Source organism: Pseudocercospora fijiensis (assembly GCF_000340215.1).
Source record: "Pseudocercospora fijiensis CIRAD86 unplaced genomic scaffold MYCFIscaffold_7, whole genome shotgun sequence".
In the NCBI taxonomy this organism is placed as follows: Eukaryota; Fungi; Ascomycota; class Dothideomycetes; order Mycosphaerellales; family Mycosphaerellaceae; genus Pseudocercospora; species Pseudocercospora fijiensis.
Window position 1 is genome coordinate 2125419 of NW_006921538.1, and position 26879 is coordinate 2152297.

At 51.9% G+C, this 26879-nt stretch overlaps 11 protein-coding genes across 11 annotated transcripts; 5 read left to right on the forward strand and 6 right to left on the reverse strand.

Moving 5' to 3' along the window:
* Positions 1-248: 248 nt before the first annotated feature.
* MYCFIDRAFT_86816 (uncharacterized protein) lies at positions 249-2651 on the forward strand (the record flags this gene model as incomplete). The annotated part of the gene is made up of 5 exons (XM_007931050.1): positions 249-454; positions 515-633; positions 699-911; positions 965-1696; positions 1747-2651. The coding sequence occupies 5 exons, from the start codon at positions 249-251 to the stop codon at positions 2517-2519; spliced, it is 2043 nt and encodes a 680-aa protein (XP_007929241.1). The 3' UTR covers positions 2520-2651.
* Positions 2652-2710: 59 nt separating this feature from the next.
* MYCFIDRAFT_77993 (uncharacterized protein) lies at positions 2711-5299 on the reverse strand (the record flags this gene model as incomplete). The annotated part of the gene is made up of 2 exons (XM_007930732.1): positions 2711-4525; positions 5213-5299. 2 exons carry the CDS (start codon positions 5297-5299, stop codon positions 2711-2713), a joined length of 1902 nt encoding a protein of 633 aa, XP_007928923.1.
* Positions 5300-5425: 126 nt separating this feature from the next.
* On the reverse strand, positions 5426-6305 carry MYCFIDRAFT_63440 (uncharacterized protein; the record flags this gene model as incomplete). The annotated part of the gene is made up of 2 exons (XM_007930685.1): positions 5426-6229; positions 6288-6305. The coding sequence occupies 2 exons, from the start codon at positions 6303-6305 to the stop codon at positions 5426-5428; spliced, it is 822 nt and encodes a 273-aa protein (XP_007928876.1).
* A 266-nt stretch (positions 6306-6571) lies between these two features.
* On the forward strand, positions 6572-7435 carry MYCFIDRAFT_89874 (uncharacterized protein; the record flags this gene model as incomplete). The annotated part of the gene is made up of 3 exons (XM_007931051.1): positions 6572-6640; positions 6707-6755; positions 6837-7435. The coding sequence occupies 3 exons, from the start codon at positions 6572-6574 to the stop codon at positions 7433-7435; spliced, it is 717 nt and encodes a 238-aa protein (XP_007929242.1).
* A 4584-nt stretch (positions 7436-12019) lies between these two features.
* On the reverse strand, positions 12020-14098 carry MYCFIDRAFT_198517 (uncharacterized protein; the record flags this gene model as incomplete). Its single annotated transcript, XM_007931052.1, has 1 exon — positions 12020-14098. One exon carries the CDS (start codon positions 14096-14098, stop codon positions 12020-12022), a length of 2079 nt encoding a protein of 692 aa, XP_007929243.1.
* Positions 14099-15234: 1136 nt separating this feature from the next.
* On the forward strand, positions 15235-17061 carry MYCFIDRAFT_116102 (uncharacterized protein; the record flags this gene model as incomplete). Its single annotated transcript, XM_007931053.1, has 1 exon — positions 15235-17061. A coding segment is annotated over one exon (1827 nt), but the record flags the coding sequence as incomplete, so codon positions are not given.
* Positions 17062-17279: 218 nt separating this feature from the next.
* MYCFIDRAFT_208526 (uncharacterized protein) lies at positions 17280-19482 on the forward strand (the record flags this gene model as incomplete). Its single annotated transcript, XM_007931054.1, has 5 exons — positions 17280-17291; positions 17323-17509; positions 17558-17633; positions 17674-19171; positions 19220-19482. The coding sequence occupies 4 exons, from the start codon at positions 17280-17282 to the stop codon at positions 17903-17905; spliced, it is 507 nt and encodes a 168-aa protein (XP_007929245.1). The 3' UTR covers positions 17906-19171; positions 19220-19482.
* MYCFIDRAFT_212004 (carbohydrate-binding module family 50 protein) lies at positions 17822-19834 on the reverse strand. The gene is made up of 4 exons (XM_007931055.1): positions 19668-19834; positions 19539-19600; positions 19256-19481; positions 17822-19207 (listed from the first exon to the last, which is right to left on the reverse strand). The coding sequence occupies exons 3-4, from the start codon at positions 19347-19349 to the stop codon at positions 18060-18062; spliced, it is 1242 nt and encodes a 413-aa protein (XP_007929246.1). The 5' UTR covers positions 19350-19481; positions 19539-19600; positions 19668-19834; the 3' UTR covers positions 17822-18059.
* Positions 19835-21356: 1522 nt separating this feature from the next.
* On the reverse strand, positions 21357-22148 carry MYCFIDRAFT_30750 (uncharacterized protein; the record flags this gene model as incomplete). Its single annotated transcript, XM_007930562.1, has 1 exon — positions 21357-22148. One exon carries the CDS (start codon positions 22146-22148, stop codon positions 21357-21359), a length of 792 nt encoding a protein of 263 aa, XP_007928753.1.
* A 507-nt stretch (positions 22149-22655) lies between these two features.
* Positions 22656-24224, reverse strand: MYCFIDRAFT_56678 (uncharacterized protein; the record flags this gene model as incomplete). The annotated part of the gene is made up of 2 exons (XM_007930667.1): positions 22656-23658; positions 23710-24224. The coding sequence occupies 2 exons, from the start codon at positions 24222-24224 to the stop codon at positions 22674-22676; spliced, it is 1500 nt and encodes a 499-aa protein (XP_007928858.1). The 3' UTR covers positions 22656-22673.
* Positions 24225-26181: 1957 nt separating this feature from the next.
* MYCFIDRAFT_31314 (uncharacterized protein) lies at positions 26182-26669 on the forward strand (the record flags this gene model as incomplete). The annotated part of the gene is made up of 2 exons (XM_007930584.1): positions 26182-26451; positions 26511-26669. The coding sequence occupies 2 exons, from the start codon at positions 26182-26184 to the stop codon at positions 26667-26669; spliced, it is 429 nt and encodes a 142-aa protein (XP_007928775.1).
* Positions 26670-26879: the final 210 nt, after the last annotated feature.

Sequence of the window (26879 nt, forward strand, 5' to 3'; positions counted from 1 at the left end):
GCCACGCTTCAAAGCCACATGGAAGCGACTGCCGCGAACACCCTTCTCCACGCACAATCCTTCAATGTTGCAATGGATAAGGTTTTGTTGTGCCCAAACGTGCGGGATCGCACAAGCGACCACCCGGTTTTGTCGTTCAGGTCTGCGGACATGGACTGCTTTAAGATGATGCTAGAGTCTGGCCGTGAAGTTTTGTCGACATTCGTGCCTGGAAACAATCCTTGGAAGGACACAATCATCTGCCAAACATGGCCGCAGGAGAGGTCGCACTCGTGAGCCAAGGCACCGGCTATGGAATCATCATTGGACTGGGAGCGCTGTTTGCCATCCTGATCCTCATCTCGGTCCGGGTCCAGAAGCGGTACCTGCTGGAGGACTCTGATCGCTCGGAAATGTTCATGGTGGCCAATCGAACGATTGGTACTGGACTGACAGCAAGCGCAGTCTTCAGTTCGTAAGTGAACGCAATCGACACAATTTATGGGGCTATGCCGCTGATAGATGCACGTTCAAGATGGATGTGGATCAACGAAAGCATGTATTCGACAGTATTCGCTTACTCATGGGGCATTGCCGCGCCAGTATGGTTCGCCAGTGGCCTGACCTTTCAGATCGCTTTGATGGCAGTATTGGGTATGCACAAGCTAGCGTCGACATGGCATGCGAGACATCTGCTGATCATCTACATGGTCATGTAGGGATTGTGGCAAAGCTTCGAGTACCATACGCGCATACATCCATGGAGTTCGTTCGCATACGATATGGGAATATCGGACACATCGTCTTCATCTTTCTCAACCTGATCAACAATGTCTTCGGTTGCTCGGCCATGGTCATCACTGCGGCACAGCTCGTCACTGGCATTACTGGAATGCACATCGTTGCAGCGACAGTTCTTATTCCTGCTGGAGGTGAGTGCTGGCATCGGAATGGACACCGACAACCATATTCTAACTTTTCTCAGTCGTCGTCTACACTGCTGTCGGCGGTATCAAGGCCACTTTCCTCACAGACTTTCTCCACACAGCTATCGCTTTGAGCATCATGATCTACCTGACCCTCAAGGTCCTCACGAACGAACATGTCGGCGGACTTGGCGGTCTCTACGACAAGCTACGAGCCAATGAGGACCGGGTTCACGTAGAAGGCAACTACATGGGCAGCCTGCTGACCTTCAAGTCCTACAAAGCCGCAATCTTCGGAGTCGTGCTCAAGGTCTGCAATCTTGCTCTGGTCACCATGGACACGGCTTTCTGGCAGAAGAGCTTTGCGTCTGACGTGCGCTCAACTGTGCCCGGATACGACCTGGCTTCGGCGGCCATTATCGCCGTCCCTTGGGGTATTGGTACCGTGATCGGACTTTCAGCGAGAGCCATTGAGAACACACCTGTCTTTGTCACCTATCCGGAAGTCATGACTTCAGCTCAAATCAATTCGGGCCTAGTCATGCCTTACGTGATCAAGTCGCTCTTCGGAGGCTCGGCTGTCGTTGCGATTTTGGTTCTGATTTTCATGGACATTACCAGTACAGTCAGCAGTTCTCTCATCGCTGTTAGCAGTATTGTATCCTTCGACTTCTACAGGACATACGTCAATCGAGATGCAACAGATCGCCAAATCCTGACCGTCAGCCATGCCGGTGTTATAGGATACGGGTTTGTCATCGCCGGCTGGACATTGGCAATGAATTACGCAGGTATGCATACCCTCACGCCAAAAATCTCTGCACTCACTGACACCCTATAGGCGCCAACGGCAATTGGATCCTCTACTTCCTCCCCGTAACCACAAGTTCCGGCATCTTCCCCGTAATCTTCACCCTCCTCTGGTCGCGTCAAACCCGCGAAGCCGCCATCATCTCTCCACTCATCGGCCTGGCTGCAGGAATAGCAGTCTGGATCGGCCTTTCCTACTCCATGTTCGGCGAAGTCTCCATCGCAAGCACCAGCGAACAAATGCCCGCACTATACGGTTCTCTCACCTCACTCTTCACCCCGGCCATCCTCTCAATCCTAATCTCATTCATTCGTCCCCGGAAATTCGATTTCCGAGAATTCTTGAGAATTGATTTGATCGAGGATAAGAGCCAACCGGCTTCGAGTCAGGCCAGTCAGATTATCGGCGAGGATGCGGAAAAGACAAATCCCGCCTCCTCCGTTTCAAAAGAACCTCCACAAACAATCGACCTCACAACCCATCCCTCCCGCACCTCTTCAGTGGAACATCTCGTCCATCCATTCGACGAAGCCACACTTCGACACATCAAATCCTGGCTTAAAATCGCCATTGCCTTCCTCATTGTCAATATTCTCGTCACCATCATCGTGTGGCCTTTACCCCTCTACAGGAACTATATCTTTGGTCGCACCTTTTTCAAGAGCTGGGTTACGATGAGTATTGTGTGGCAGTTTTTCGCGCTTTTTGCCGTGGTGATTTATCCCTTGTATGATGGAAGACATGCGATTGCGAAAGGGGTTCGGGGTGTTTGGGGGGATTTGGGGAGGAAGAAGGATCAGTGATGAGGTATGGTAGATGGCGAGGGGAGTGGATGGTGGATTGGGGCGAGACATGAATGAGGTCGATCATCGGATGAAAGGTTGGCATGATAGATGGGATAGAATTTCATTGGAATTGAGGTGTGTGGCGAAATGCGGAATTCGCATGGCGAACATGTCTCTGCTATTGGATTCCATGATCTCCTAATGCCATTTCATCGCGACGGCTTATGTCGATGCTTAAGCATAGATGCAGCTCTCGATCGACGAGGAACTGCTTTCTCTGCTTCTGGATCATCGGCGAAAAATGAGCTTCGCATATTTTGCATCGTGCCGAAGCGTCCTATGAGTCTTCTTCGCTTCACGATAATCCGAGCTACGAAGAGGGCTACGGCTAAAAGTGCGGTGATTGCAAAGTACCGTGTCGTGAAGGTGAGCTTGGAGTGGGCTGCTGGATCGGCATGCTCCAGAATTTCGTCCTCGAGGATCTTGGCGGCTGGAGTCGGAGGCACGTTTTTGATCAGGTCGTCGTCGGTGCCCGCTGCAGGAGCTCCTTCATCGTTCTTGTGTTGATGCGTATGCGTGGGCTTCTCGTTAGCATTCTGGTTCTCTGGAGGCGTAGTATAAGTCACCTTCGATACTCCGAGACTTTTCCCTGCCACATCGAACGCTTCAAGCACCACATACGCCGCGAATCCGCTAGCCAAGATTTGAGTCTCAAAGCTAGTCCTCGCTGCCAGGTTCAAGACTTGTCTCTTGCCTTCTTCCTCACTTGCATCATACAGGTTCCAGGATGCAACTTCTGTAGCACCATTCCAGCTCACAAACACTTCCGTGGTGACCTCTCCATCAATAAAATGTGCTGCTGAGACCACAGCGATCTCCTCCTGCTTTGGCTGTCCGATAAATGGGAATTTGTAGTTCCGGTATGAGCCAAGCCAATCCGGTTTCAGTTGAGCATCCATGATCAAGGTGCCGTTCGATAGATGTTCACTGAGAGTGGCCTGCTCGGACCAGCCGATGAAAACGTTGCCGTTCTCCAGCGCTTGCAGGTTGCCACGAGCTTTGGCATAGCCTCCCGGCCCATACGGATGAGAGTATTCACTGACGAGTGACACAGTCATCGGACTGGTTGTAGTGTCCAGAGCTAGGAGTAGTCCTCGCGAGTACTGGTGAGTAGGAGGCAGGTCATCGATTTTAGCATTGTCCAAGATCGTGATGAGAGTGTGCGTTTCGTTCTCGCTGACATAACGGACCGAATGTTGACCTGTGAAGTTAAGATCTCCCATTTCAAAGTCAGATTCCACACCGCCCAGCCGCCAGATGATAGAACCATCCAATTTCGAAATTTTGTAGATGGCATTGGTGAACCGAGCAGAAACGAAGAAGTCTCCGTCTCTGCTCTTGTCGACTGAATTGGCATGCAAAAAGTCCCAACCCTCTTCACATCGCTCCCTGATGGTACGAGAGTCCTGCCAAGTGCTTTCGCTCAAGGCAATACGACCAAAGGAGCTCCATTGGAAAGTCCTTTCCCACGTCGTTGTGTCAAACTCCTCAAAGCCATCGAACTCGGCCATGCAGGAAGTCTCCTCATCAAATCCCACAGCCTTCGCATCCTCAGCTCCAGCCTTCTTCCTGTTACCGCGCAGAATGATAGCCCTCCTCCCATCGTCCACGAAATGAAATTCATGCATGTTGATCAGATGTGGTCTCGTGAATTCTCGTGCCTTCACGATCTCATACGAAGAATTCATCATGACGCCAGCGCCATGTTCGTCCCAGATCATGGTCATGAGTAATTCTCCTGCTACATGGCTGATGCGGAAGTCATCGACCCTGGTTTTGAGGAATGTCGAGGCACCACTCCAGACGAGTTCTCCAGCGTTGTCGTAGATGGTTGGTCCAATCCAGCCTCCCATCTGTTCATTTGCACCCAGAGGCTCGCGTGGAGCAACGAACCAGTAGCCGGGAGAAACGAGGTCTGGATGGTGGATGTTGACGTTCCATTTTGGAGCACGGATTTCAGGGCGCTGGAATAGGTCAGAGAGGGGTTTTCTTGATGTATTGCAGCAGACCTACAGTCACAAATTTATACAACCCGCTTCGATCGACGCGTTTTTGTATTGTCTCTGAGGCTGCGGAGAGTAATAACAGGAAATTCAGGAATGAGCGACTAGGCATGTCGCCAAGAAATCAAGAGCACGCAATGGTCGAGAGGACCAAAGAAGTGAGAGCTACGAGGCATGACTGTTGTAATAATGTGAGACATCTTGCGCGATGTCGATGTCGGTAGAGAAAAGGGGGTGGAGGCGAAAGTCCAAGCTTGTCTTGTGATATGCAATTGATCGTCGTTCAACGCTCGCTACGCATCACGGAGTAAAGTTTCTCCGACTGTCACGTCTGATGGTCATTGGAAATACATTTCTATCAATCTATACTCCATGCCACTCGTCACGTTTCCAAGTTACTGCACAGAGCTCATATTTCTGCAAAGCCCTCCTAGCGAATGAGTTCCCCTTGCTCCTACGGCACCTGCAGCTCGGTGGCTTCGTGGACGGACTTGAGATGTTATGCTGCGGTTGAGTGAGAAGATATCAGAAGCAACGTTTTGATGCGAGCACGAGTGAGCCAGAGCGGGAGCCACAGATGTTTGCCAGGATCAGGACCATGGCGATTCATTCGCATAATTTTCCCTGGTGACGAGTTTGTAGGCGTACTGACGATAGCTGCGCGAGCAAAGCCGAATGGAAGTGAATGTTGCTATACGTAAAACCTGCGCCACCGCTCAAGTAGTCGCAGCTCATGCTTGTTGTAGTATACATACTCAGACGTCTCTATGCCAGAGCCACATCGCGGCTATCACGCGAGCTCATATAGGTCTTCGTGGTTTCCTCATCCATCTTGCGCAACCCACTACTCGCTCATTTATCTTACACTGTCTGCGTACCATAGCCTCTGATCCGATCTGCAAAGTCCCAGCTCTGGTTCTCCAACTTCTCGTCCTCGTGCAACTCTACTCCCTTCTCGTCGATGACTGCGATAGAGTACTCGTTCATGCTCCTCGCATCTCTGTAGAACAACACCTTCATGCAATCCTTGATGGCCTTGACCGCAGTTTCCCGATCGAGGTTCTTGCTCGCCTCCTCATCCGGTACCGATTTCCGCAGGATGGGCTGCGCAAGATGAGCACCAAAGCCTGTAGCCATAGTTGGTGCGCTAAATGTCGTGCCGAGCAAGTCTGCTGATGCCAGGAATGGTGTGCCCTTCTCGTCCAGACCCGCCACAAGCAGCGCATTCCAGAGAGGATTGAAGTCGGAGCGACGCTTGTACATGACTTTGCCGAGGTAGGTGTGCAAGTTCTTCGCGCTCATCATGTCCGCATCTCCCTTCTCCTCAGTATGCGAGCCGGTGCTGTAGTTCTCCTCCACATCTAAGCTCTTGAGCAGGCGGTCAATGTACTGCATGTCCGACACGTCGCCACCGAAGCCGACTACTGCCTTCTTGTTGAACGGCTTCAGTCTGTGGACATCAGTAAAGCGTGCGAGTGAGCCATACGAAGCGAGGTTGTCGGCGGCAATGACAACTCCGGACTTGAACTTGAGGGCGATGACGGATGTACCGGTCACGATGGGCGACTGAGTGTGGGTGATGGGTTGTTGGGTGCCGCCATGCGATTGTGGGAGGTATGCGGAGTTGTAGTGGCCATAGATGTCGTCTCGCGGTCTGCCCCAGGCCTGGTCTCATGTCAGATGGGTTAAAGCATTTGGTGATGGCTGGTTGCTATAAAGGTACCTGCGGGAAGTGGTTCATCTTGATCGTTGATCAGGTGAGACCGGAATGTGTGTGTCGGACGTATGGAGCTTCGGCGGGAGTTGCGATGCGGTCAGAGAGATGGTGTGGTGTTTGTGGTGATGTTTCTGTGTGTCGATCGAGCTTGATGAGTACGTCGGAGGCAGCTCAAGTTGACGCGGTCGCGGTCGCTAGCGTCGGGAGCAGCCGAGATTCATCATATGCATCAAGATTTCTACAAAATTGCCAAGTCAACATTTTGACTACATTCAGTTACTTTTGCCAAGATGAATGGACTGGTCGCGTACGGCAGCAGCGATGAAGAAGACGATATTCAGCCAGAGAAGCCGGCCAAGGTAGGCGACTGCTATATGCATCAGACTCAAAGGCACGGATACCTACTAACGATGCACAAATGCCAGATAGCCAAGATTGACCCCGGAGCAGCACCGACAGCATCGCAAGAGGACGGTGTGTAATCTGTAGAGTGGCACCTATTGAAAAGGTACTGACTGCCAGCAGCAACGCATCCTATGCATACCATCGCACCAGCAAACCATCAGCCAGCTGCAATCAATACACCTACTGCCGATATCTCGCCATCAGGACCAGCACCAGGACCTTCAGCGCCACCAGATGCGTCAAATATAGCAGAGCACGACTCGGAGCCACCGCTGTCACCATACACATACGAGCGCCAACGACTCCGGGAGCTGACTATGCCCACTGTACCGAATTTTGACATTCCCAATTCACCACTGCCTCCTGCTCGCAATAGTGAAGAAGCTGCAGCATTGGCAGCAACGACTAAGAAGTTTGAAAAGTTCTTGGAACTGAAGAAGAAAGGGTTGCACTTCAACGAGCGTTTGCAGAACTCAAGCAGCCTGCGCAACCCAAGTCTGCTACCAAAGCTCATGAAATTTGCGGGCATAAGTCAGGAGGATAGCCATCGATCCTCGCTTCCAGAAGGGCTAGGAGTAGCAGTACGCTGGCCAGAAGAATGCTATGTCGAGACCCTCATGAAACAGAACGAGCGAAGGGAAAAGAAACAGGCCCGGGCACCTGGGGACAAGATCGATTTCGTGCCTGCAAAGAGCACTGGCTCGACTCCTGGCGATGCTCCGAGAAAGAGCAAATTTGACAAGCGTTAAGCGGTTCTGGATGCTCTTGATACTACACGATCTCTGGCCTTGCGGCACAGCCAAGGGGCAGCCTTGGGCAGCCTTCCAATCTCCAAATTCACAGCGAACGCTGGTTGTTGTTGCCCTGAAAAAAGCGCTTCGGGGCACGGAGATACACAGCGCAGCGAACGGTTGGCCGTAGCAGCGTAGCTTGAGAAGGAGAAAAGAGAATTGACATGGTCCAGGGTACTTGTCCTGGAATGGACATCGCTCAATGACTCGCTCGTTCGTTCTCCAAGTGCCTCAACCAGAGTCTAGACCAGGACCTTGGATCGAGCAGCTCGTCACAACTCACAAGTCACAACATGCAAAAGGCTCCACTTTGCAGTCAACTGGCGCAAACACTTTTGTTAACCTCATCTGTGCTACGACACCGTCGCAATGGTTACGAGACGTCGAGGTAGTTCTGACTCTTCGCTGAATCCACGCAAACGACTCTGCGGGCCAATCGGCCCAGACGGCTACCGGACCTACGACGATGAACAAATGACGACAGCTAGGAGCAAGTCTGAAGCATGCCAAAACCGCGGCAAAGAACGCAATGGTGCAGACCACGAGCCTCACCCACGTCGCATAAGATCATATACACACCACGATACAGGTCATCCCTATTCTGCTTCAACAGGCTGGCAATGCTCCATCTACGCCGAGAACACCACCTTACCTACGTTAGCTCAGGCGCTGGCGTCGACCCGTGAACTGCTCCCTTGGCCTGATACTGAGAAGGCAAACGTTGGAAGTCAACATTATCTTGCACCACTTCCTATCGCGGGGGTAGCGGGTTTTGCGCAAACTGGAATGAAGCTGTCACACGATGCTTTCGACAATGCTATTGACGATGAACCCAAAAGCTCCATCGAAAGTCCCGCCAGCGACCGTCCCCGGAGCCGGACGCATAGTCCAATGATGACATACAGCTCTCTCTCACTTGAGAGCAGTGTGACGCCAGATCCGGGATCCTTTATGACTGTCGTAGCTGACAATGAGGTCCCATCTGCATACGTCGACTTCGCTTTATTCATGATGGAAAGAGGGACAGCTCTGTACCGATGGGTCCAGGATGCGAAGGCGAGGTTGCAAGCTATGCAAGCAAGGATTTCAGTTCTCGAAACTCAAGAAGCGAGAGCCATGGCTTTATATCCTACTTGATTCAGATGTTTCTTCCCGCGAAAGACGGCACCACCTAGGTAGCAGCTCGATTGCCCTTCTTTCCTCAAGCCGAATTCCCTCCTGGAGATGCAATGGTGCATCTTTGAGTCTGTTAATCGCAACAAATGCATAGCACACCATGAGGCTGATGACAAGCTTTCGCGGGCGCACTATCCGAATTGACCTGTCCCAAAGTATACGTGAGAAGTATACTGGCCGCTATCCTAGTCGGGATTTGATGAACAGCATGGATATGCTGCACGAGCTCACCTCGCCCTGCCAGAGCTGTTGGACGCGTAGAGACGTGTCACTTTCCCGTCCATCGATGGACCGACCTGCTTCATCTGAACTCGATTTCGCATCTGAACGCGACATCAAAGAGACGCTATCACTGACTTGAAGTCCGAGCACATTTCACACACGCTGCAAAGTGGGCGGCACGAAAGCCCAAAGACTGACACTTGTGCTTCTCCACCAACATTCCGTGCACAGTCTTATCCACTCGTCTCCTTCGCCATCGCAGAGTACCACAGGAACCTCAATTTACATCTCTCGCCTAGGGTTACTTCAACAGCAATGTCGAAATCTCGTCTGAGATTTCCTTCTACATTCAGGGAACGAACTTGGGCGCAATCTCCGGTAGGCACGCCAGAACTGGAGGAGCGCGTACTGGAAACACCCGACCTTGTCAAGTCTTCACAATTCATCGCCAACGATGAGGAGATCGAACAGGCTTTAAGTGAACCACTTTCAACGCTTGACTTCGATCTGGAAGGCATTGGCGCTGCCGCACCATCTATCGCACCTAAGACGCTGGAGCAGCGGCCTCCACCACGTTTCCAGGTTCCATCGTCAGACAGCGGGGAGGACTCAGTTCTCCCTACGCCAGAAAAGCCCTGTGGTGTGCCAGTCTCATCACCTCCAGTTCCGAAGTCTACGAGCTCCCACGATAGCGGGATAGAGATACCATCATCCCCTATGCTTAAAGCGACAACTGCTCCCAGATCTTCACCCCACCATGACACGGCGATACCAGTACGATCAAAAGCAGAATATCCGGGCTTTGTCGGAGACATTGAAGCACAGACTGAAGCTGTGATAAGCAACGCAGAGGCTCAGAAGAGCGCAAAGCCCGTCAGTGACAACACAAGGGCAGCAGCTAAGCTCGATTCCGTCACGCTACTACGCATGCTTGCAGCAGCAGCTTTTCTGGTGCCAGAAATGGAAGAATCGCATTTGGCAGCTGCAGTCAAGCAAGTGCAGACTTGGTCCATGGAAAGAGCGGGTCTGAATATTCTCATCAAAACAATTCTGGCGAAAGCCGCGAATGCTGAGGAGACGGACTTGTTCCAAAGCTTCGTAAGAGACGCCGAGACATACCTCATAGCTCAGGGCAAACTTGAAAAGACAGGCACTGGAGCGAATTCTGTTGCGGCGGAGCATGACGCAGTGGTGGATGATCGTATGAAGAGCAACCAAGACCACAGTATAGGCACGTGCTCTCCAACTTGGAGGCATGAGGAGGGGGCGAAAGAGACGAAAGGCACTGCTACTCCCAACAGCACAGAACTTCCCGCCAGCTCGCAGCCACGGTCACTACAGGAGCAAGTCGACAAAAGCATTAGCCATATTCTGGAGCGCAAACAGCTCGACAAAGCGCTTGCTATCTGGCAAGTACACCAGGAGGCAATCTACGATCGCGATGTCAAAGACTTGCTCGAGAAGTTTCTGCAAAGCCGCGCTTCTCGGGACGAAAGCCAACGATTCAGAACACTTTTGAAAGTCAAGCAAGACAGGTTCAAGATTCATAAGAAGAGCCCGAACCGCAAGATACGCATGGTCTCGAGGGCGATCCAGACGGATTTCAGCGCTGTTGACGAGCCTCGGAACTGCACAGGAAGGGAAATCATATCCACGGCCACACAAACCGATGAAGTCGGCCTCCAGGTCCTCACACGGTCTTCAGACAGCCTTAAAAGGCCACCTGCCGAGTCAGAAGAGGATGTGCCTGTGGAAGAAACAAATAACGGCAATGACAGATCTACTCATGTTATGGACGATGGTCAGCAAAACTCTCGCGAAAACAGTCAGATCCCAAAGAAGCGCGAGTGTGAACCTGATCCACAGCCTGACCTCATATCAACGCCAGCAGAAGGTCCATTCAGAAGTCTTCAGAACTTGCAGCGGAAACGACAGAAGCGGGAGGACGCGAGAAAATTTGCCAAGTTCCTTATGCAGACCGAAGACGGCAGGGACAGCCAGCTCTATCTGGATCTCCTCGAGCGCAGTGAACAAGGCAGGAAGCGAAGAGACAGCAATGCTGCTAAGACTGCTTCGCGGAGACTGCATGCAGCACTCAGTGATTCGAGCTCTGTCTGTGAAGGCGTGAGCACTCCTCGCTCGACGCCAAATACGATCTATAGCAGCAACTCGTTGACTCAGAGCGGCATGAGATTTGCTGCCGACACGAATGTTGGTGCGATTCGAGTAGTCGATGCACCGGTAAGCAGCTCTAAGCCATCTTCTGATAAGACTGCGAGTCCAGACGCAGTGTCACCAGATCTGCAAGCGAGCAAGCGCAGTGTGCGCTACCCTGAGGCGAGTCCAGCAGACTCTGGAGCTACCACTGCCCAAGCTTGCAAGAGCGAGGATCGGGAGGAAAGTCTTGGTGGAGCAGAAACCAGCTCTGTCGCACAACCATCGTTGACGGACCGCGATAGTGCCCCATGCGGGAGCACACCTGATACCAGCGAGACCACTTCTGACCGTTCCAAGACCAATACTAAGGAGCCGCCCGAGAGTACTGGACCTCAAGTCGATAGAACACCCAAACCTTCCGAAGTCACCTTTGCAGCGCTCAAGCCGCCTGCTCCATCGCCCCCGAACATCGCGTCTCCGCCTCGATCACCACAGCTACTGCATTGCAAACGTTGTGATTATCATGCATATGGAAGTGGTGATCACTCCCGATACTGCCATGGGTACAGAGCGCTACGCAAAGCGAACAAAGCTGCTCGAAGGCTTGAACACAGGTTAAGGAAGCAAGCGCAGGCTACAGCTGCAGCTCAAGACATGCCGAAGGCGTGCAAGAAGAGTGGTGTTGTGGAGACTGAAGAAGAAACGTATCGTATCGCAACTGGGAATCCGGGGAGATGGAATGTGAGAAGAGGTAGTTTGGCTTACAAGTCTTGGCGTTAGGTGTGTGATGGAGATGTGAGGGTGTGTATGTGTATATTCAAAGTATCGTATGCATCTACTAATCTCAGCACAATTGACATGTGCGGTGCAGAGTCTTGGCTTCTGCTGATGCTCGGAGAGCCACAGTGAATCCAAAAATGAATACTCGCTTTCCCTGTCCGACCCCTCAAGTCTCAATAGCATATCCTTCGCGCAAATTTTTTTCCCTTATCCCTCCACCATCTCCACTTCTCCCTCCCCCTTAATTCCACATTCCATAAGTAACTCCTCTCCTCCCCCTCCAGCCTCGACCGCCTCCTCCCCAAGTCCGACTCCACCCTCCCTCGACCCCTTAGCCTTCTCACAAGGATCCGTCGAAAATCCACGACCAATCTTTCCAAAGAAATTGAAATTCTTCTCCATAGCTCTACGCGCGTCGACAGCCTCTTGAAGGCTCGCGAACTCGAAGAGCATCAGGCCTGGGACTTCTGCATCGAAGCTCTCCTTCAGAGGCTTTCTAGCTCCTCCACGCATCATCTCCTCGACGACTCGATCGAGCGGGAACGTCTTTTCCGGATCGTGGATGTAGAGGACTCGGCTAAGGTTTTCGAGTTTCATTTTTGAGATAATCCAGGGTGGGAGAGGACGGGTGATTGTTGGGATTAAAGCTACAGCGGCTTCGAAAGTCGCGTGAGTAGTTGGGAGAGTGAAGGTTGAGTTTGTTTCGCAGGATTTGAGGAAGTCTTTCGTGTCTTTTCCTGATGTAAATGTGACGGTGACTACATTTGTCTCCATCGGTGGGTTGGTGCGGAAGCCAGCTGTGTCGTGGAGGATGGCTGAGAAGATTCTGCCGCATCGGATGTTGGAGAGGACGTCGTGGAGTGTGGCTGACTTTGGGATGTTGGAGATTGTAACTGCTCGGTAGGTATGAATGTTCTCCGGAGGCGAGGTTGCGAACAGCTCTTCGAGTTCCTGTGGGCCCCTTGGAATGAATCGAGGACGCTGACCGAGTGCGCGATCTCGATGCTGGAAGCGAGGAGGTGCCTCAGCCGTGTCATGCTGTAATGGAAGCTGCAAATCAGAGTCTACGGCACGTTGAACTTCTTGTGGTGCCTTTTGCTCCGCGTGCGTCGACAGCGCAAGCTGGTGTGGCACTTCAAGCACGACTTGTGGAGATGTGTCTGCATCGATGCCGACTGATTTCGGTGGCAAGTCCTCCTTCGCAGTGATCACGGTGAGATGATCGAACGAGGCTGGATCTGCTGGCTTTGGGGAAACAGAATCCACCTCAGATGGCTGTGTCTCGTTGCCTTTCGCCTCCATCGTCTCATCAGAAGCTTCCAATTCTTGATCGATGGGTTCGCCCTTCTCTCGCTCCGGCTCATGGTCAACCTCAGCCTGTGGAGATGCCGTGGCTAAGCGAGCGTTTCCCTGTGCTTGCCCTCGAGCTTTCATTTTCTCCAAGTACGCTGGCCGAATCACTTCCTCATAGTATTGGATGTATTCATAGCCATTGTGACGGGGATGGTTCACAGCATGTCGATGCCAAGCTCGATCACGCTCTTCAGGCGTCTGATCTTCCAGAAAGCAAGCCATCCCCATCATGCGCATATGCTCTGCATTGTGGAACGGAAGAGGAGCCACAGGCTCAATTGGTGCGGTAATCGGGGTAGGGACGAATGCTGATGTACCATCGCCGTACTTGATCTCGAAGCCGTGCAGCTTCTGGCGATGAGAAGTTGGAGGATGGTCTTGGTCGAAAAGATCGTCATTCGTGTCGGCGGAGAAAGAGTGGGCAATGCCCAGTCCGAAAGTGTCTCTCTTCTTCTCTGGTTTCTTAGGAGTCAGAGTAGTGACGGTGTCGTGTGAAACAGGCTGGAGGAGTGTAGTCTCAAGTGCTGACGTATCGTCCTCCTCAAAGCTAAGGAGCTCATCTACAGTAGCTTGTGTGCCTTCACGAGATGCTTCGGATATTGAAGCGACACTGTCTCTGCGTCGATGATAAGAGGGCCGAATGCCGATTCGACCCTTGAGAGCAACACTCGGCGCGAGACCAAGTTGGGCTTTGAGTCGGACGTTCTCGTGGATTGCACGCTCGTACTTCTGCTGGAGGCTAGCATTGATTTTGCTTTCGGAGTAGGTATCGCTCGATGGCGCAGAGAGTCTTGCAAGGAGGAATTGGTTGGCATTCCGAGCCTCGGCCAGCTGCTCCTTGACGTAGCGAAGCTCTGCCTCGAGCTCTCCGCTACGGTAAAGCAGATTGTGGAGAGTATTCGTATCCATGTTGTTGAAGTTGTTGATGTCCATGATGGATGTTTGTGTGAAGGTGGTTTGGTGTCGAGATGTGGTTTGAGATGGTGTGCAGAAGTCTGGATGCAGACTGAAATACCAGTTGGCAAAATGGAGTGAAATGGATCTGTGCTTGTGCTCAGTACTGAAGTGAGTAGCATGTGAGAGTGGTGTCCATATTGGGCCATTGACCGGTCAACCAGGCATGTGAGCTCTGCGGAAGCGTGTGAGCTCTGCGAAAAAGTGATGGCGCGTCAAGACCAAGTTCCATGTGGACAAGATGACCTGCTACTTTCTCGAATCCTGAGAGAAGATGCCCATCTCTCAATGTTCGACTACAGTGCTAGCCGAGATCTCAGTCTCATCGAAGAAGCATCTTCTTGCACACCGAGCGAGGTATAGTGTCAAGCATCAAGGCTCTTTCGAACTCTCCAACCGAAAGGCCAGCCGAAGCAGAGATATTGTGTTTCCTCTCCACCTTGAGCGATTCGATACATCATTTTTCTTGACCTGCGGCCACCTTGACTCTTTATGTCGATCTACACACGCCTACAGCGTTACCTTGCCGCCAACGATGTCAGCAGCGATTACAGGAGCAAGCAAGATGTTGCTCTTTGATTCTGCATGGGTAAGCGGCCTTTCCAGCCGCCTGAGACCATCCATACTGGGTGTCAAGATATGAAGACAACGCGGGCAGCGTTGATTCTTTTTCGCGGTAAGAAGCGTGCTCGCAGGTCCTACCAGCCATATGTAGGAGTTGTTTCGAGATCGAGACAGGCCCTGCGAATTCCATCCGCTTCGACTTGCCATGTTCTCTGATGATGGCGTTGTTTGAAGTTGATGAACAAGAGTGATGGTCGAGGCGCGTGTGAAGGAGAAGGTGGCTGGGCGTGAATTGCTTGGCACCACTTTATCGCTAGCGCGTTTGTACGCGACGCGACGCGTAAAGAAAGGCCGAGTCTCGTCGATCCCACCTTCTCCCACCACACATACACTGCATTGCGATTGCTTCCCGCCCACACACGCATACACCAGCAGTTGCGACTATGTCAGTACTCGGCAAGCGCACCAGAAGTGCCGCTGCGCCTACACCAGCAGCAGCGACGCCGTCAACGCGCAAGACGGGAAAGCGCATTGGCCTCGAGATCTCGCATGAAGATGCAGCAACCACATCATCCCGCGCAAAGCGAAGAATAGCAATCAACGAGCCGAATGATGAGAACCAGAATCCATTCGTTGTCAAGCGACAAGATGGAGGCGAATCGGGCGACGAGATGGAGGTCGATGTGGTCGAGCCACCGAAGAAGAAGACGCGTCAGTCTCCGAGAACAGCGCCTGCTAAGCACGGCGCGCTCGAATCTCGTGCAGAAGTCTCGCCTGTCAAACTCGGAAGCCACTTTAAAGTGACCAAGTCGGCAATTGGCGTATATCAGGACGGCAAGGACGACCGAGGGAAGGAGAATACACCAAAGACGCCGAGACATCGCGACGCGCTGTCTAAGAAAGTGCCCATCACTCCACGGCACAGAGTTCTCGCCAGTCAAGCTACTCCGAGATCCGCCAGAGCACCGGTCACGCCTTCCAATGCCTCAGTCTACAACAAAGCAAGGCAGTTGTTCTCGCGATGCTCAGATCCTGGCAAGCTCATCGGACGCGACAGCGAAAGAGCAGAACTTTCTACATTCATCCAGTCCGCCATCGAGTCGAAGTCGACGGGATGCCTCTATATCTCAGGACCGCCTGGCACAGGCAAGAGCGCGCTTCTGAACGAGGTGATCGAGGAGCACGTCAAAGACGGCAGCATACCCACTTCTGTCGTCAACTGCATGAGCGTACGAAACACAAAGGATCTCAGCCAGAAGCTGTCCGACGACCTCGACTTGCGAGAAGATGCAGGATTTGACTATCTCAAATCGGCGTTTGTGCGAGGGAAAGCGAAGGATAAGAAGAAGTATTTGGTGGTGCTAGACGAGGTGGATGTGCTTGTGGATTTGGACCTCTCACTCCTCTACGGCCTTTTTGAATGGTCGATGCACCCGAATTCCCGCCTGATCTTGATTGGCATTGCCAACGCGCTGGATCTCACAGATCGCTTCCTCCCACGGCTAAAGGCGCGAAATTTGAAGCCTGAGCTCCTCCCGTTCATGCCATACAGCGCGGCACAAATCGCGGAAGTCATCACTTCAAAGCTCAAGGGTCTTGCAGGCGGAGAAGCGCAGGTCGTGCCTTTCCTGCACCCAGCAGCGATTCAGTTCTGCGCGAAGAAGGTCGCGGCTCAAACTGGGGACCTGCGAAAAGCTTTCGATATTTGCAAACGAGCGGTGGATCAGGTGGATCAAGAGACACGCGAAAGAGACTTAAAGGCAGTTGCGGAGAACAGTCCTTCGAAGACGCCACTGATGGAGAATGTGAATCTCTCATCTCCAGTCTCGCCGAGCAAGAAAGCTGCATACACCATGGAGACTGCTCCAAAAGCAACGATCGCACACATGGCGAAGGTCACCGCCCAGGTGTTCAGCAATGGAGCAACACAACGTCTCACCAGCCTCAACTTGCAGCAAAAGGCAGTCCTTTGCGCGCTTGCAGCGCTCGAGAAGCAAAAGCGCGAAACACAGATCGACCGAATCATGTTCGCTACACCATCAAAGAAAGAAACTTCTGCGCCTTCGGTCAAGCAGCTCTTCGAAGCCTACACGAAGCTTTGTAAGCGAGACAACGTCTTCCACGCACTTTCAAGCGTAGAATTCAGAGATGTGTTGGCAGGCCTCGAGACACTGAGTCTGCTTTCGGCAGTCGATGGCAAGAATGGCAGCTTTGCTACGCCCATGACACCGAGCAGAACACCTGGCAGACCGAAGAAGAATGCATTTGCTGGCGAGCGAATCGGCGACGAAAGGAGAGTTGCGAGTGCTGTGGGTATGAAGGAATTGAATGCGAGTCTGGAAGGACCTGGAGGGGAACTGTTGAAGGAGATGTTGGAGGATGGAGTTCTCGCTTGATTCATTGCCCGTGTGTAAGCGACATGGCGGCATTTTGAGCGTTCTCGCGTGGAAGGGGACTTTACTGTTTAGCGAGGCGTTGTGGGCATTGCATGGCATGGCACGGAATTGCATAGCGCTGCATTTGGATATTATGATTGAGGGAGGGCTTTAAGCCTGTAGAATATAGAGATGATCAAAGCGAGATTGAATTGACGACGATGCATCAGGAAGTCGCATGTCCTATCCCATCACACATATAAGACCTTGACTGCAAGCTGCCAAGCTGGTTGTTTTTCCCCTTCATCTCAGCAGCTGATTCTCGTGATTCTCAATACGACCATTACAAGGCCATCTCGAGCCCTCTCCCCTGTTCCGCCTCCATTCCAATTTCCGGTCCCACCTGCTTCTCCAGCGACAAGGATTCATTCACTCGCGTTACGCGTATCGCGTCTTCCTTGCTACCGACTTTTGCCGTTTGTCTGTCACTCATTGCAAGAATTGGGAATCGGGAGCCGCAATGCTGCAATTCAGACGGATCCTGCTCCGTCAGTGGCATGCGAGAGCAGCACGCCGTCGGCAAAATCGTATACTCCTAGTAAGTATTAGCCATAGATCTGTTTACTCATTCGTATTGCTTTCTTTGCTACTTCTTGATATTGACCCATGCGAAACACATTACGAAGGTGCGGGTCCAGGTCGATATGGGCCAGAACTACGAAGCAGACCCACGAACACAACTCATGACCCAACGACCAAGGAATCCCACGAAAAAAAAGAACCTTCGCTTTTGAAAGTCCTGTGCTTCAGAACTTATGGACAGGACACTACTGCGGTTTGGCTATGATACATTACAGTTTTCCAAAAAAAAAACAAAAAAAAAGACAAAGAAACATGTTTCATCGTCGTGGTGCTGCTTCCTCCAATGCTTATTCTTCTTCTTCGGCCCTGTACGCAAGGATTGAGATTGCGATCCCAGAGACATCCCACCACAACTTTTCTTAAGCCTTCGGAGTGGTGGCATTGCGGCAGTTCTGCGGGAGAATGATCAAGTCACCAGGGGCAGTCTTGCTGGGGTCAACGGTAGGGTTGAGAGCCTTGATCTGTCCAACAGTGGCTTTGTATTTCGTGGCCAAGTCGACGAATAGGTCACCAGACTTGATGATGTAAGAGCCAACCGAGTCGCACCGGCTGTTTGGGCAAACTGTGATTTTGAGTTGCTGGCCGACTTGGATGAGATCTGGGTTTGTGATGTTGGGGTTGGCGGCGAGGATGGAGGCGAGGGTGATGTTGAAGTCCTTGGCGATGGCGGTCAGAGTGTCACCGGAGCGGATATTGTAGGCGTTTGGAAGACCAGCGACGCACGTCGCGGTTGCGTTTGGTGATGGTGGGGGAAGGCAAGTCGTGTTGTCTGGCTTGGTGCAGTTGAGTGGGATCTGCAGGGCCTGGCCATTAAGGATGAAGTTCGGGTTCGTGATCTTGTTGTACGCAGCAATGTCACAAATTCCGGAGCTGAAGTTCTTGGCGATGGTCGTGAGACTGTCGCCGGACTTGACGGTGTAGTTGGTGAAGCCGGTAGCGCCGCAGATGGTCTTGGTCACTGGAGAGCCAGAGCCAGAGCCAGAGCCAGAGCCAGAGCCGGAGCCGGAGCCGGAGCCAGAGCCAGAGCTGGAGCTGGAGCCAGAGCTGGAGCCAGAGCCAGAGCCAGAGCCAGAGCCAGAGCCAGAGCTGGAGCCGGAGCCAGAGCCAGAGCCAGAGCCAGAGCCAGTAGAGCCGTATGGATTTGGCGAGCCGTAGCCAGAGCCAGTAGAGCCGTATGGATTTGGTGAGCCGTAGCCAGCTGGACTTGAAGGCACTGTTGGTGTTATTGGGCTCGGTGGAGTTCCGCCACTAGAGCCGTAGCTAGCGGGACTGGGAGGCAATGATGGGTTCACTGGGGTCGATGGAGTATCTCCATAGCCAAGTGGAATGGCAGGCTTTGATGGGCTTACTGGAGTAAGATTGGGTGGTGATGATGAACCATAGCCAGCTGGACTGTCAGGGATTGACGGGCTTGCTGGGCTCGGTGGAGTTCCGCCGTAGGTAGAGGGGCCGGATGGGCTTGCTGGGCTCGGTGGAGTTCCGCCGTATGTAGAGGGGCCGGATGGGCTTACTGGGCTCGGTGGAGTTCCGCCGTATGTAGAGGGGCCGGATGGGCTTTTTGGATTCCCGTTATCATCACGGACCTTGACAACTGGGCCCGCGAAGACTGAGGCGCTGAAGAGCGCGGCGATCAAAGTTGCAGTGTGCATGGTGATGAAGGTGAGCTCCGCTCGATCGAAAGAATATGCCGATATGCCGGCAAGGATTTATTGCTGGTTGTCTTGTGCGATTTTGCGTGAATGAAGTGTGTTGTTGGTTAATGAGTGACAGGTAACGAATGACTAGAAAAACAGAACGTGTAAGCAGAGGCGGAGCAAGAGTCAGGTTTGACTGCGTACCTGGATTTAATTATATATCGCACGTCTACAATTCCAGCGATCTTTCGAAGCTAACAGATCTCCTGCGTCGGCCCTACAGGTTAGCCCATGCGTTCTAACAACCTCCTCACTAGGTCTCTCCTGCCGTACCTTCCGGTTCCGGATTAATGTCGCCAAATACCAAAAATGGTCGTTCTTGGCCGCGCCGTCGGACGTTCAGTAGGCGCTTGTCAGGTATGATCGAAACTGAGCGAGTTTGCCAAAGGAGAGCGTTAGCTTGTCGCAAGCTTGCGGCGTGTTTGAAGACAATAATCTATATTAGAAGGAAGAGGAGATTCAGAAAGGCGGAAGTGGAAAGGGTGCACTGTTAGCAGCCTAGCGCTGGCTAATCTCGGGATTAGTGAAGTTCATGGGATAATGGACTGGGGCACCTGGAGAGTGACCGGGTTTAGATGACCGTATTTCAGCACGGTGCAGCACAACACGTGCCTCTTTCGACGCTCGAGCACTCCAAATGAACTTCTATTTGATGCTGCAGAACACTCCTGGGAACTCACATCTCAGCATCGTTGTTTTGCTGCGTAGAGAAACATGGGATGCGCTTGAATACGATCCTACGCGGGACTTATCTACCAGATGGCCACGCAAGCGTATCCTCGATTTGGCTTGTCTCCTCGTTCTATCCATGCTTGGGATTGTTCTTGACAGATATATAACAGCTCATTCAGTTTCACTGCTTAAGATAGACACCATTCTGTCACTACTAAGAACTAGGAAGAACACCGAACCTCGTCAAAACGGAATGTCGGGGGTGAGAGAGGCACACGGGGAGGAACACTGTTTGATCCACTCGCAATGTCCCACCGCCGCAATGTCTTGACATCTAACCTCTCAAAAGCAAACAATGAAGCCACCTGAATACAACTTACATGAGACCTAGATGCGTTTGACTCTGTGATCCAGCCAGCTGGAAGATTCACCACCGTAGAAAGGGGTTAGAGTGCCCATGGACTCATTACTGTTTTGATCAACCTATCAACAACCAGGGAGGCGTACCGACGAGGACAGGGCCGATACTGATAGGCTTACGTTGCGAGCGAGTGATTTCAAGGACAGGCTTGGAAGTTGGATACGCATAGACTGGCATAGTTGCATTATTACCTAGCCTCACTCGCAGGGGCAAGACCATACACCCTGATTAAGCGAGATAGCGGACGGGGGTAATCCCCGTAAGCGGCAGTTAGCTCAAAAACGTTAGATGTAAACTTGTTAAAGGTGCGGATAGCTCCTTTAGGTAGTACACTAGCTTCTATCAGTTAGATCCTATTCTTAGAAACTACCCCCTTCCGCTATCACGCTTAATCAGGGTGTATTTCATTTCCACTCTAAGTTCTTCTTCTTGATAATTTAGTTCGACGGTCAGCAGTTCTGATTCCTGAACGTTCGGCGCTCGCGTAGAGGTGATTGTTGAAAACTTAACCTTTGAGATACGAGCTGGTTGGGCTTGCGTCTTATTTACAGCTTCGGCTCGAATTGCCCCTGAGTGATGCTCGTATATTGCTTGTAGTGGTGGAGGGACCTGGCCCTACCGTATAATTATATCAGCTGCCTCGTTTCCAAACAAGTCTATACGATGGTTGGGAGGTCGCTTGTCCGTTGATGGAATATCGAATCTTGAACTGCTGAGCAACGCACTTGAACTTACAAACAAGCTACAGAGGTTCTCGAAGCTGGCTGATAATACGAATTGCGGATTTGCATATGTTCTCTTGTAATAGCTTCTTGCTGGGCGAGATCAAGCCCTCGAGCGCTGACCTCTTGCATCCACCATTTAGAAGCCTATGCGGCGACAGGCAGCATCGACAAAGTACCACCATCAATAATGATCTCATGGCCAGTCAAGAACTTGCTCCTCATAGCAAACAAATACGCCTCCGCACAATCGTTAGGAGCACCAAGTTCACCAACAAGCGTCGACCTCGCGAATTTCTCCCTGACTTCCTTCCATCGAGCGTCCAACATCTCCGTATTGATAGCACCAGGCGTGACAAGATTGACTCTGATAGGTTTCAGATCGATAGCCAAACATCGGCTCAGCCCCTCGACGCCAGCGCCAACCAGTATAAGAGAGCTCATTCCGGGCTGAGGCCGCTTGACGAGAATGCCCGATGTCATCGTTAAGGAGCTCTTTGTCGAGACACTGATGTATTGTCCCGGATACTTGGCGATATGCTTGGCGACCATGAGTGGCATGATCAGTCTCAAAGTCTGTGCTGATGGGTCGATGGCTGTGGTAGCTGTCACTTCGTCGAGCTTGACGGGATCCCATCGTGCTCCGGCAGTGCTGACGATGTGGTCCAAAGGTCCGCCTGTGAACTTGACGGCTTCGTCAAGGACAAGTTTGATATTGGCCTCGACGGTATCGGCGGATGAGAGATCTGCAGATATGCCGGATACCTTGCTATCGGGATAGAGGGACTGCAGTCGTGAGATTGCTTTCGAGACCTTGTCTTGAGACGAGGATGTAACAAAGACTTGGCTGTTGACTGCGATCGCTCCAGAAGCTACTGCAAATCCAATGCCTGAAGTGCCACCAATCACCAGGATTCGTGATGAAGCAAGCGCCTCCATGTGCGGAGTGTCGATGCGTTTGGTCATGGTAGGATAGATCGTGTCCAATTGATGAAGTGTGGCCGCATCTCGACTTCGTGGCACAAGACATCCTGCCTTTATGTGTCTGGCTTTTCATTTTGAAACGTGCGGTGTATAGCTGCTCGTCGTTGTTCCTTCATATGCAGTCGGAACGGCAATAGGACATTGTGGCTCCTGTCCCGACTGAACTTTGTAAGCTGACCGATGGAAGTGTGCGAAGGATTACTATTCTCCACATTAAGGGCGTAGAAGTGGTATCTTCAACGACCACCGGCAATCCACGAGACGGCACAAACATGTCGCCGTTCGCCGATGTATCGTTTGTGAGAGCTACGTTCAGCTGGTTCAGCTGCAAGTTTGGGCTGTCTTCGCGGGCAAGATCCGGCCCAGTATTCCTCCTGGCGCAGTACGTGGTTTCAGCTGGCGAAGCAAACGAAGATTGGTCGACATGGAGCCGGCTGCGGGAATATAAAAGCGTTGCACGTTCTATCAAGAAAAGCACTTTCAATGAACAAAGATCCTCTTCCTATCCCAGTCGCGATCTTGACACCACTTTTCCACCTCTTTGTCAAGCTTCTCATAGCTGTCGTACACATTGTTCATCATCTCGTTGACACTTTTACCTTGCGCCTCCCTATCTGGTCCATCGACTGTCTCCCAGATAGATCTCATGAGCTCCATGACCGCGAATAATTGATTAGGTAGCCATGTGACAATCGGACTCCCTCCAGTAGCAGTCGGATGGGAACTGCGCCTGATGATGTACTCGCGCGCAAAGAGCCAATGCCGCCAGCGAAAGCTTCGCACATGTTCCAACAGACGCAGATACAAGACCTTGGTCTGAAGATCTTTCAAGCAGTACTCTTTGACACCGATCTCCTCCGCACGAGATCGCACATAGGCAAGGAAGTCTCGGTGTGGTTTCGGCCTGTATCCGCGGAAGTCTTTCAGAATCTCGGTGAGTGGATTTTGAGGCATTGGGATTTGAAGCAGCGAGTCCAGCAATGGAATGATGGCATCATTTGCACCAGACTCGCCACGAAAGTACTGTGGTTTATTTCCGTCGACACCTTCGTACACGACACCATTGGGAAAGAACGGCTGGTTTGTGATGCCAAAAATGAAAGTCCGATAGCTGATGTAGTCCTTTGGTCGTGACTGGTTCCACATGCCCTCCATGGAGTCTTCGATTACGCGCATGGTGTTGAGGAGAAGCTCGAAGGCGTCATTGACAGTGGAGCTGCCGGTATCTGCCGCCACGGCATCAAGCATCTGCACAGCGCCCTGTATGAGCGGTCCGGTGTGCTTGACCATATCAACGTGAGTTAAGATGAAGCCAGCCTCCGAAGAGCTTGGGTCAAGGCCCTTTTCAAATGCTCTGATCAGACGTAGGTTGCTATATTCGGATGCGCCGATGGCAGAGTTGGAAAAGCGATAATTGAATAAAGCATAGCCGGCAGCGTACGCCAAGAACGCTGGCACATCGAGGCTGTTACGCTGTTAGTTGATGCATCCGAGCTAGATTTCTGCCGATACCTACAGCTTGGCACACTTGACAAGCGGACCAGCGATTTCTTTGGGAAGCAGCTCACGGCCAGTTCCGTATGTGCCATCGATGTTCCACTGCTTCCAACAAGGCTCAAGTAGATAGGCGGATGCCAGAAAAGAGTAGTCTCTAAAGGCGGCAGAGACGGCAGTCAGGTCAGGCTTGCCATCCGAGGCAATGAGGTTGTCAATCTCATGGTTCAAGTCAGGCAATGCTTTCTGCTCGTCGATCATGGGGCCAAGCTTGTATGTAGCCAGCAGTCCAGGGGTGCCATCAAGTTTTTCAATTGGCATATCGTCGCATAGTTTCTGGAGTGGAGCAAAAACGGAAGGAAGCTCGACCTTTGGCGTCTGCAAAGGTAAGAAGCCATTCTGTGTTGTGATGGTGAAAGGATCCAGAGAAGGCGGGAGAGTAGCCGGATCAGCATGGATATGCTGAAATACCGTGGCAGTATTGGTCACCTTGACCTTATCATCATGGTCGGTGCCACCGCTGAGGTAAGGACTCATGTTGCTAAGGGAACGAAGGGCGGGTGGGGAGAAGTGAGATGAAGTTGAAAAGGCTTGGCGAAAGCCACGTGAGACAAAGAACAATATCAGATGGCCTTGCGAAAGGGCTCCAGATCTGTGTTTTGAGGGAAAAGAAAGAGAGTGAAATCTGGAGAAAAGCTGCCCTTATGTATCTGGTGGCCGGAATTTGCGCCTGAAGTCTGGCATTTCCATTATCGCAGGTTTGCAAGATAACGTTTCCTATTGGTCTGGCCGGAACATATGCGCGGTGGGGAGAGAGCGATAGCAGCGCGGATTGACCGCCTGATCACAATCCAAGGGATTAGGATGATGATTAACACCAAGACAGAGATGGAGAAGTGTTGAACTGCATCCAAGGTGGGTGTGAAAGGCCAGGACGTTGTTGTGAACGACGACCTGAGCACAACTGGCGCAGCGACAGCGAGTCTCATCCGGAATGGGAGGCGGCGGTGGCGGCGGCGGCGGCGGTCAGGCCTGCGTATGACGGGGTGTACAGTTTCAGGTAGCCACAAGCATGTGCCAGCAATCCGAGGCAGCTTGCCTTCTTGAACATCGGAATGAGGTTGAGATGTAGAGTTTGCAAGGTGTGGCATCACGGTCACGTGACCCAAGACGGAATCGAAGGAATCATTGGGGCGTGGTCCAGGATATGTCGTATAGTAGTGATGCATATCGTAATTGGATGTCTCTCAGCCTGATCACGGGACGTCCCGGTATGTTGAACGGGTCTGCATGATACTCCAAACACGCTCGAAGAATCGAGCCTGGACGAGCGCACTTCCGAACTCGTCTAAGGCAGCCAATGGTAATGAGCAAGACTGAGTAGCGAACACTTCCGGACGCTGGCTCAAGTATGCTCGGGACGCAGAGGTATAACTCAGGGAATAGCTCTAAAAGCGTTCTTCGCAGTAAGGGAAGATTTGGCCAACTCTTCCGGAGGCACAAATCCGATCATATCAGCTGACAGCAACACTTCCGGAGCTGCCAGGCTTGTGAGAGGCGAAGCACAGCAAGAAGCATCATCGTTCAGGTACGGAACCATTGGTAGCCAACACTTCCGGAGGCATCCAAATTATCCGCATCGGGGTACTGTGACCTGGCAGAGACAGGTACGCAGTGTAAAGGGCGGAGGTACGCGCTGGGTGCGGATGGTCGTTTCCGCCTTGGAGATGGGTTTGAGGTGAGCACTTCCGAACACCTCACCCTTGGCCGCCTGCGACGTTCATGGCGACGGAACCAGATCCAAGCATGTTTCTGACAGCAACACTTCCGGAGCTGTCAGAATGGGTGTTGGGTTGACAAAAATGTGCTCTTTGCGAACAGAAGATGCTATCCTCTACACTGATAAGAGTTTTCACCGACCATCACGGTGGTCTGGGCTAGCATGGACCACCTCTTTTCTCCGCAGAACATCTTCTGCACTTGATTAAGCCCGTCCTCTCGTCGACTTCATGCCTCTGCTTTCGAATGAACGCCGTCGCCGTCGCCGTCGCCGTTGCGCATAATGCGTTGGAGCGGCCTTTTCGGGCGAGTGGCTCGTCGCATGGAACCTCGAGATACGCAGCCTTCGCAAGCGTCGGATAGGGAATGAGGAGCCATAGTCGAAAGATGTAAGTCCAGAAGTCCGTAGAAGATTAGTAATGAGTTTGACGACGACAAGATGAACAATAAGTTATCGGCGTCGATGTCGTGTGCAAAACGAGGAGAAGAAGCTGAGCCGTCAGCTTCAGCCTCGGCAAACTTCTCCACTCACTCCCTCCCATTGCCAAGAACATCCCAGGCTTCATGACAACACCTCCTCTCACAGTCACCAGTCTCAAGCCACCTATCAATGACAAGAGCCATTCTCAAGATCCAGAAACACAGAACCGTCATCACAACTCCCCTGAAAAAGTCCTTCTTCACTCCCTCACAAATCAGGAACAACAGCACAACAATGGCAACCAAAGCCCCGCCGATCATCGCAACCAGAACATCCCAATGTCTCTGCAAATCGATCAGAATCGAAGTCACAGGACAAGACAAAGGCTCCGTGCTATGCCATTGCAATAACTGCAAGCAAACCTCCGGAAGCTCATTCATGCACAATCACAGATTCACGAAATCCGAGGTTAAAGTCCTCGAGGGCAAGAATCTTTTGAAAGCGTACAAGGACTCTGACACGAAGAGTGGGAATACGCTATCGCGGTACTTTTGTGGGAATTGTGTAAAGTCGCATTTTGACTCGTTTGTCTGGTTCTTCGGGTGCTGATTTTGCATGTGTAGGGATCGTCGCTTTATTTGACGAATTCTGCGATCAAGGGCTTTGTGGCTTTACACTGTGGGAATCTTGAAGGGATGAAAATGAGGCCTATAATGGAGTTGTTTCCGGAAGACAAACCGAGCTGGATTGGAAATGTCTTGGAGGAGAAGGCCAGGCTATGAGATAGCGGTCCAGTACATGATGAGCATGACGGCAGTGATAGAAGCACTTCATCGTCGAATCCGAGATCTGAGTGTCCATCACGTGCACTTGTTGGTAGACACGCTCGCGATGCGAGGCTGCGATATGGATGTAGAGTTTGATGAAGCTGATATGAGCTTGGCTTGGCACGGTCAACGTCACTTCTTCAGGCATCAAAGCATCACAGCGAT